Source organism: Berghia stephanieae, chromosome 5, assembly GCF_034508935.2.
Source record: "Berghia stephanieae isolate SIO BIC M18660-M18661 chromosome 5, UCSD_Bste_1.3, whole genome shotgun sequence".
In the NCBI taxonomy this organism is placed as follows: Eukaryota; Metazoa; Mollusca; class Gastropoda; order Nudibranchia; family Aeolidiidae; genus Berghia; species Berghia stephanieae.
In genome coordinates this window covers 22,583,739-22,594,433 of record NC_088364.1, presented here as the reverse complement: position 1 = coordinate 22,594,433, position 10,695 = coordinate 22,583,739, and the positions used below count along the sequence as shown (strand labels likewise).

The 10,695-nt window shown below is 34.0% G+C and overlaps 1 protein-coding gene across 2 annotated transcripts in view; it reads right to left on the bottom strand.

Moving 5' to 3' along the window:
• Positions 1 to 367: 367 nt before the first annotated feature.
• LOC144972607 (uncharacterized) overlaps positions 368 to 10,695 on the bottom strand; it is a 32,992-nt gene continuing 22,664 nt past the window's right edge. For both annotated transcript variants that reach the window (XM_078914038.1, XM_078914039.1), the window contains 2 exons: positions 7,562 to 7,619; positions 368 to 4,748 (listed from right to left, as the gene is read on the bottom strand). In XM_078914038.1, the coding sequence (XP_078770164.1) occupies positions 3,876 to 4,748; positions 7,562 to 7,619 (931 nt within the window). In that variant the 3' untranslated portion in view covers positions 368 to 3,875. The remainder of the gene's footprint in view (positions 4,749 to 7,561; positions 7,620 to 10,695) is intronic.

Genomic DNA, 10,695 nt, shown 5'->3' with positions numbered 1-10,695 from the left:
AGATGCTATTATCATTAAATTGAAAAGAATGTCCTTTATTCGAAAACTTTCAGAATTGGACATATAAAAAAACGCTATTCACCCTTTTTTATAGATCTGTTTTGGAGACAGTTATTATTTTTTGTATTACAGCATGGTGTGGAAATGCCATTATTTGTGACATTAAGAAAATTGATCAGATAATAAATAAAGCCAGGAGTTATACTCACCCAATTTCTAATTATTATTATTATTATTATTATTATTATTATTATTATTATTATTATTATTATTATTATTATTATCAAAGACCCCACTAAGAGATCTGAAGAAAAAGTGAGATTCAGAAGAGCAAACCCCAGGAAAGCAAAGGAAGTCAACGAAATGCTTCATTTATGAATGTAATTAAAAAGTCAAAGAATGCATGTATTTTAATTTACACATTTACAGACATAGCAGAATAACAAAATTATTCTACATATGTAATGCTGTTCGTGATTTCACGACAAATATCATGGTAAAATAATAAACGAGACATTAAAAATAGGGCTATTGATATAAACATGTCACTCATCTCTAAATACTACAGCTGGAAAACTCTATGAGAATAAAAAAAGGAATATTTCAAGTTCAAACCATTGGTATAGTTCAGTTTTTAAAGTTTTTACCAAGCAAAAATGACAAACAAGCCAGCAATTTACATGTGTCTAAATCACATGAAGTGCTATCAGATGCCATTACTTGCTTGTTTTTGTTTTTAAGGGTTTTACGGCGCTTGCAACACATTTAGATTATATCAGCGTCAGTAAAAAGGAAGAAAATGGGATAGAAAAAAGTTCTAGAAGTACAATTAAAGCACCCAAGAGAAAGTAAGACAAAGGGGAATGGGAACAAATAGGGATCAGATGTAGATTCCAAGAGCATACCACAAATGTACTTAGTTTGAGATCACCTATAAGTCTTGTTTGTTTTTGTTTTTAAGGGTTTTACGGCGCTTGCAACAAACACATTTAGGTTATATCAGCGCCAGTAAAAAGGAAGAAAATGGGATAGTAAAAAGTTCTAGAATTACAATTAAAGCACCCAAGAAAAAGTAAGACATAGGGGAACTGGGAACAAATAGGGATCAGCTGTAGATTCCAAGAGCATACCACCAATATAATTAGTTTGAGATCACCTATAAGTCTCATCCGGACACAAGCATAAAATCCAACAAAGAGGAATACACTCAAATGCCTACATTATACACTGAAAATAACAAATATAACAATACATAACAGAGAAATGATTTACAAGGAAAAAAATATCATCTCCCAAAACAATAACTATGCATTTGACTGTTTCCCTCCCAGCTAGGACTCCGACCAGGGCCAGGACAAAACCAAGTAATCTCATTCCAAGACAAAGACAGAAAGCATGTTGTTTGTTTTTTGTTTTTAAGGGTTTTACGGCGCTTGCAACACATTAAGGTCATATCAGCGCCAGTAAAAAGGAAGAAAATGGGATAGTAAAAAGTTCTAGAATTACAATTAAAGTACAATAGAAAAGGTAAGACAAAGGGGAACTGGTTCAAATAGGGAACAGATGTAGATTCCAAGAGCACACCGTCAAAGTACTTAGTTTGAGATCACCTAAAAGTCTCATCCAGACACAAGCACAGGTCCCAACTAAGAGGAATACACTCAAATGTTTACCAATCATATAATATAATATGTAAATTAAACATCATACAATGCATAACAGAGAGATGATTTACAAGGAAAAAAATATCATCTCCCAAAACTATAACTATACATTCGACTGTTTCCTTCCCAGCCAAGGAACTCCGGCAAGGATCAGGATAAAACCAAGTAATCTCATTCCAAGACATTGACAGAAAGCATGTTGGAAAACGGGTATGGGGGGATAGAAGACACAGCATGTACCTCCCTGCCCACTATGGGAGATCAGGATCCCCACCCAGTCAACCAGATGGGGATCACTCAGTTTCCAACACATCAACGCATTGCAGGGATCCCGTACAAACCCAAGCAGTCTCAAATTATGACAAGGAAATAATGCTCCATGGAAGGGGACAAAAGATATCAGAGACGTTTGTGGTTTTAGGTACTACCAACGTGTCCTAGCTCAATCTTTTTCACCCAAAAAGAGTTAAAATAAATATTAGATACTCAAAACTGTTTAAAATCAATAAAGCAGCTGAAATAGACACCAAAAGAATGTTTAGGACTCATGTCTGTTTCAACCAATAATAAAATTTGATATTAATTTTCTTGAATTCAACATGGATGAAAATCAAACAAATCTATTTGACTGCCTAGTACTGTAGACGAGAGAGTTGAGCAATTAAAGCATCTGGAAAGTCGATCACAGTTGTTGCATTCTCCTAGGCAATGAAAGCAGAAGAAAGAAAAAAAAAAGATGTAGATTTAATTCAGTCCGTGAGAAATCAACCAGAACCCTTTAGTGGTGCCACTTTATCCATTCTTATTCTCCATACGAAATTTGTGATTTTAAAGTCAACTTTGCACAACTCGGTGATGAAGAATTTCGATTGTATTAGAGAAATGGATGGAGAGTGAATGTCCTGACTTTGAGTAAGCACTCCACATGTCTTTAGTTATTATAACACACATTTTCACAACCAACCGAATCACCATTAATACTTAACCAATGGTTAAGTTCATCCTTAAAAATTGAGTAATAAAATAATGAATATTAAAATCCAAGTTTAAATTCTAAAATCTGCCAGCAATCAACTCTGACAAGAAAGATTGATTTAAAAAGATATTAAATGATGGTGATATATTGGTTTGTTTATCATTGCCCCATCACAAATATATTCTGTCATCTCATAAAAGCTGGATTATTTCAAGAACAACCAAACTCTGGTTAGTCTCTTCTTGTCCCAAGCCAAGACTGATGACAAATGAGGAAAATGCAGCTAGACTTACATCAGTTTTCAAATGTTATCCTTTAAAAAGGACGTAAGACTACTTTCCATTAAATTCAAGCAATTCACAATTGGTTGAGAGGGGTCGAGAAAATCCCATGTATATCAAGAGATAAGTCGTTATGACAGCATTTTCTTCTTGAATAAATAGACTCATTTACTTTCAAACATGTTATATGAATTTTGGAATCAATTTATAATTTGGGTCACAGTTATTGAGTATAATATATCAGTCAAGTTTACTACTAGACAAAAAGAGTAAAGATGTAATACAAAATATGCAAGCTGCTAACCAAGAGACTGATGCTAAGTTTTGGTATTGCTTATATAAATTTAAATTATCAGCCTACTCAGTAGCCCATCAATTTCTCATTCAGAACACCTTTTAGACTTGGTGATATAATAGTTGTATCCAATTTAACAGAGTGGAGGAGAGCATATATATTGTATATTACAACAATTCTGACAAATTGCAAAATAAATCATACTGGGCATAAAAGTTTCAAAATAATCAATGCTGATCTGCAAGAAATTGAGCATTGGCACTTTTGAAAAACTAGCTAAATTTGACCATTTCCAAACCTGTCAAATATGTGCAGTAAGTAAATAATAAATTAGAGGTACAGAAAAATACTAATTTTATGTAAAAAGAATCTTTTGATTGATATTTTATCTTTTAATAAAAAATACAGCCTGAAGTGGTGTAGCATTCAGATTGAACAAAAACAATGAAAAGAGGCGGCACTCAGTGGTGTCAGGAAACTTACATTCTTTCTTTGGGAACTCAGTAATTAAAATAAATTACAGTTACTAGATTTTAAGAATACCGTCCATTTAAAGCAGCACCCATTTTTAATATGAAATTCTAAATTTGAGATTTCACTGAACTGGTGACATGTGTATATCAGTCGCATTAAATACAATGTTACAAAAATAAATAATATCAATGGAAAAAACCCTTATCTGAAGAACATTCCCTAATAGTTATCATGACATTGTCTGACGTTTTGACATCTGTAATGACAACACTATCGACAACTGGTTTGACAAAGTCTGGGGGAATCCAATAATTTTTGACAGGAACATTTCGATCTGGAACATTGTTTGTGATGGAGTCTTTGTTAGAATCACAATCATCAGACGGGAAATCATACACTCCATTATCTGACAAATTGACACTTGTAGAATGGCTTGTAGAGAGTTTTGTTGTGGAAGAGGCATGTTCAACCTTTGGATCAGGTTTAGTTGTGCTAGTTTGATTGACAGATGTCGATGTAGCAGTGGAGAGGTTTGAAACTTTGTGGGTAGTGTCTTTATCTTTGTTAGAAGATTTTGTTGTTGAAATTGATGAGTCTGAATGTTTTTTGGATGTTTGTTGGCTGCTACTAGAAGTAGAAGATTGAATTTTAGTAGATGCGATTTTGGTCTTAAGATTTATCGAGCCCTTTTTTGGGCCAGGTTTGCGTTTGATTGTAAATTTAGATTTCAATTTTTTCTTTGCAGGAGAAATATAAGTTGTGCTACGAGGAAACTTCGGTGGTCGTCCACGACCTCTTTTAATAGTTAAATTAGATTTCGAGCTTGCTGCACCACCAGAACTGCTGGAGTTTGCAGCTTTTAATTTCCCCCTATCTTTTTCAAGCCTGGCAGGACTGTCTTTAGACAGGTGATGGTTGTCCTTTTTCACCTTTTTCACTTCCACACTACTGACACTGGTTCCATCATCAGCCGTGCTGCCACTGTCTTCATTATCATCATCATCCTCGTCATCATCATCATCTTCATCAGATTCATCATCTGTGTCATCTGTATTGTCCTGAAAAGATGGAAACAAGTAGATGATTAGTTCTACGCATCTGCAGTTCATGCAGGCTTTATGGCTTGCCTGCCAACATGTGAGGTTCTCAAATCTTGCTTAAGAATGAAAACTGCAGATGACAATAAACACCTGAGTAAGGAGATAGTCTAGTGATTTCCATAAGTTTATTGATGTGAGATTCAAAAATTACTAACCAAAAAAAAAAATGGCTTACAAATAGGACAAACAGATCTCTCTCAATTAAACTACATTCATCTTGAGTAAGACAAAATACAAATGGTGACTCAAAACAATCCAGTAGTTAATGAATGAACATGTTGGAATGGTCATTGTGAGAAAAAAAAATGACTAAAATGTAATTAGTACTGTGTGAATATATGGTTCCAACAGCTTGAAGATAAATATTGTTATGTAAGAAATAATTTCCAATATTAAATATAAAGCCAAACTGCCTCTGACAAAAATGTGGTCAAGTTAACTTTTGAAAACAAACCCAAGTAAACAAAATATATCAACACCCATTTTAAAAACAATTTAAACACTTGTTTTCCAAAATAAAAATATAATACATGCAGATTTGACTATTTATAACCATCAAACCCCGCTACATTTTCAATGTAAAACTAATCACTGACATGTATGTAATCTCTGCAATATACCCACTGAATCAGTATAAAACCCCATAAAGAAGCATACATGTAAATAAATATATAAATAGTACCAGCGTGATCAATCATACCAAAACACAATACTATATGTAACATTTAATGCTTGTCTGAGAGAAAATCTAGTGAGAAATAATCCCCCATCTAGCGATCTAAAAAAGAAAACCCAAAAACAAAAAAACAAAGAGCAAAGTAATGTCAATTTCATTCATTTTCTTATTTGTAAACAACCAGCTATATTTGTCCGAGCAAGCTTGGGTGAGTGTCACTAATCCTATTTTTTTTATTGGTCAAATGTCTACTGGTGAGCATTCTATAGTCTTTTTCCCGTCAAACCCCCTCTGTCTCTGCCACTTCCCCTCTCTCTACCTCGGGCATTCACATAATCAGTGTGTCTGTGTGTGTAAGAGAGAGAAGGGAGAGAGAGAGGGGGGGGGGGGGGCCGAGAGAGAGAGAGAGAGAGAGAGAGAGAGAGAGGGAAGATATAGAATGCTGTATATATGAGAATAATGAAAGAGAAAGGTCCAAATTGATGTTATGCATTTGGGTAAAATACATCTGCCCACTTGAGAAACCAACCAATATATGTATATATGTATATGTGGACTTAGACGTTTATAGCTTGATTTATATATTTTAGTGAAAACTAATCATGCAACTTGTGGTCCAAAATCAATAACAAAGAACTGAGCGAAGTAAATATTGTTCCCTCTAAACAATGTATGTATTGATAGAAGAGAGTGGACAGATTGAGTAGAGGTCTTGATAAATTTGTAATCCATATTAAATTTCAAGGGATTAAAACACTATGTACACTGTTGTAATATAATATTTGAAGGATGTATCTATGTGTGTATTTTGATAAGTAACGTTTGTTGTGAAACTGAATATAGTGCCCTTGCTTCCTAATAAAATTGATTTTAAAATGTTACATGTCCATTACAAAATCAACCTAAATCGCAAAAATCTCAAGCTCTTTCATCAGAAGGATAAAAATGATAATGAGCTGGCTAATTGTCAAAGCAGATAGGAGTTTGATTTTCCCTGTCACACACAAACACACACACACACACACAGACCTGCTCTTACTTTTATTGAAGATTATTGTTACAGGAGCATACAGGAAACTGTGTCAAGAGGTCGGTTTTGTGACGTTCACCACAACAATACTAAGTTATTTGGAAAAGCTAAGGAAAAAAATTTCTTCCACCTGTCTCTCTGGGTTAAATAATGAATGTGTAAAGATTGTTAATCTAATAATAATAAAAATATTTATTGTCCATAAATATGGCAATTAGTCATTTAGTTACACTTGTTATGTTATATGATTAATTTAATAATATTCAACAGATGTTTCTCTTCTCCCAACTCTTTCTGTGTCTCTCTTCTTCTCTTCACCTTTGTGGTGGTCTGACATTAAATATCATCACAATAGTCAATCAATCTATCAGTGATGATAATGATAATTTGTCATAAAGGAGGAAAATCTATCGGCCCGTCTGTCAAGCCCAAATCTAATGGAAAAATAACACATAGCTATTCATTGTTACTTTATATTACGTAACATATACTAACTTCTAAAACACATCTATTCTGATCATCAGATACAAACTGACTTTTTGTAAATATAATTTAACAAATTGTCATTTCCAATTAAACATTTTAGAGCCCTATAATGTTGCCCACTATATCAAGAGATTATGATAAACTTTTGGCCAAAAGGAGGTATTTGTTTTTATACTACAAACACAGCCAATGTGTGTATTACTTATAAATAAGAATCTTTAATCAATTGCAAAAAATATTCCATCAAATGAGCGAATTTAAATTAAGCCCTTAAAAAAAAATTACTTAAATCGATCAGCCTAATTTACTATTACATTATCTCTCTATTACCAAGTGATATCTATTAACATAATAATATGAAGTTAGAAGGTTGGCTGAGAAAAAAATATGGAAAAGAAACAAACAAACAAACAGAGAGAGAGAGAGAGAGAGAGAGAGAGAGAGAGAGAGAGATAGAGAGAGAGAGAGAGAGAGAGAGAGAGAGAGAGAGAGAGAGAGAGAGAGAGAGAGAGAGAGAGGGAGAGGTTGGATAAGAACATGACATATTACTGTCTGAATAAAACTAAATGTAAAGCAAACCTGCAGTCTTGCTTTCTTTTGCTTTGGGCCTCGTCTCCCAATTCCAGATGTTTCACGTCTAGACATGGACAAAAAATAATATCATTTAAAACAAGGCATAAAAGTATATTTCTAAAAGACCAAAACCTAGTTCTTAAGATACTAATAATATGTATAATAATATGGAGCTGGTAATGATGTAAAGTGATGTACTGGGAGGATCAGAAAAGATAAAAACATCTGAATATCATCTGATATTAGCATTCCCTGGTAGACTTAATTTAACACATTGGACGGTAAATGTTAAGATTACTTAAAATCTTGATTATTTATTTATCATACTTATCAAAGATCATAATAACTGAAAGATGAAACCCCTAAACCCCAAAACTGGTATATGCCCTATGTTCAATCTTACGGTCATCAAACCTTTAGGTCTGACAGTAGTTTTTTCCCTCAATTTCTTAAGTGTGTAAGGTTGGCACCTTAATATTAATAATAATGCAGTGCTGCCAACCCTAGCCCTTGTAAATGTGTACAATTGAGAGCCAAAATGAGTAAAATTTTGAAAAAATGCATACAATTCTGCAAAAACGATAATTAGCACCAATTGTGATAATGGGCAATTAGACCATACTAGCAATAATATTTAAATTAATGAATAAACTCCCAATTTATAGACTATATAAATAGTATCAACTTCCAGATCCATGTATAAACCTGATGGGTCAAGAAACAGATAGTGTTTTTAAGGACATCAAAGAAAAAATGCTTAAATAATAGAAATTTGATTTATGCGTACAATCCTCAGAAAATTGTGTACGATGAATGAAAATGCGTAAAAATACGCATTTTTTACATAACTGATAATGCTTTGTTTTCAAGGACATAAAAGCCTTTGAAATTATCTAAAGCAGCCAGACAATAAATAAGATCTATTCAGACCACTCTCCATTTCACACCCTCCCCGATTTAGGGCTGCTTGTTTTTCTGCATCCAAAACATGTAAACACAATGTCAGATTCCTTCCCAAACCTCCTTTTAAAAAATCAAATACGCTCCAAAACCGAAGTGCCATAAAAAAAATTTAAAAAATTAATAGCAGCATTAGTGTAAATGTTGATGATGATGATTTGGGGAGGTGGTTATCCTGAAATGTATTTTATGTTTTTCTACGTCAATTGTTGTGCTGTCCTAATGTTACTCCTAGCTCATCATACTGTTGTCTATTTCAAGATCCCATTGTGATGATCATGTCGTATGTGTTTTTTAATGGTTGATGTTTTTTGTTTGTTTTTAAGGGTTTTACGGCACTTTTTTTTTTGTTTGTTTGTTGCTTTAGGTCTCTTCCAACACAATTGAGGTTATATGAGAGACCGCTGAAACAAAAAAAACAAGCAATTTAACAAAAATAGTACAAATGTCAATCAAAAGCATAACCTAAAGATATCATAAGCTAAATTATAAATAACCAAGAACAAACAGGCAGAGGATTTACAGGAAAAAAAATATCCCCTGTCAAAAATACAATCACAAACCAAAGAAGCAGGATAGGCTAGTAAAGAGAAGAAGAAACGACATCACTATCGGATCGTACACCCATGCGAACATCATAGGTATATGATTCAAGGGTGATGCTCCCATCCAACCACCCGCTTTATGGCACTTGCAACACATTAAGGTCATATCACCGCCAGTAAAAAGGAAGAAAATGGGATAGTAAAAAGTTCTAGAATAACAATTAAAGCACAAAAGAAAAGGTAAGACAAAGGGGAATTGGTTCAAATAGGGAACAGTTGTAGATTCCAAGAGCATAGCACACCGTCAAAGTACTTAGTTTGAGATACCTAAAAGTCTCATCCAGACACAAGCACAGGTCCCAACTAAGAGGAATACACTCAAATGTTTACCAATCATATAATATAATATGTAAACAACTATACATTCGACTGTTTCCCTCCCAGCCAAGGAATTCCAGCCCGGGTCAGGACAAAACCAAGTAATCTCATTCCAAGATTGAGATATCACTCTCGACTCCATAATAGATATGCACTCTGATGATGACGATATAGCGGAGATTGTTGTGGCAGTTGCAGTATTGCTGATTATAGTAGAACAGGCCTGTATGGTCTGTTATTGCCTGTAAATAACCTTTTCCAAACTTGTAGAATTTTTTTAAACCATCAATTGTACCTCAACAGACATTTATAATTTTTACAAATTACATCCTTCGTGACATACCACTTGCCTAAGCATTACATGAAGGAATATAGATAATCCATCAAAAACACCTGGTGTCAACAGGAATCATCCAAATTGTTCAAAGTGAGTGAATTAGGGGTTAAGGACCTTGCCTTGAAAAAGCCTTAAGCAGGGCTCTAACCAAGAACTTCCTGATCACAGTGCAATGTCTTAACTTTTATACTTCGACGAGCGTTGAAGATTTTTTTAAAAAGGATTTTACGGCGCTTGCAACACATTAAGGTCATATCAGCGCCAGTAAAAAGGAAGAAAATGGGATAGTAAAAAGTTCTAGAATTACAATTAAAGCAGCCAAGAGATAGTAAGACAGAGGGGAACTGGGAACAAATAGGGATCAGATGTAGAATCCAAGAGCATACCACCAATGTACTTAGTTTGAGATCACCTATAAGTCTCATCCAGACACATGCACAAAATCCAACAAAGAGGAATACACTCAAATGCTTACATTATACATTAAAAATAACAAATATAATAATACATGACAGAGAGATGATTTACAAGGAAAAAAATATCATCTCCCAAAACAATAACTATACATTTGACTGTTTCCCTCCCAGCCAGGACTCCGACCAGGGCCAGGAAAAAACCAAGTAATCTCATTCCAAGACAAAGACAGAAAGCATGTTGGAAAACAGATATAAGGGGATAGAAGACAGTATGTACCTCCCTGCCCACTATGGGAGGTCAGGATCCCCACCCAGGCGTTGAAGACTGAAGACTATTAAAAAGAATAGGCAGACACCTCTCCAAACTAAATAAACTAACAATTTTCCACACATATATTTTATCAAATTTTAACTTTTGTCCACTCACTTGGCATTTCTGCTCAAGAGCAAATACTAAAACAATGGAAAAAAAAAATAAGAACATGGTATCAGATTTATCTGCAA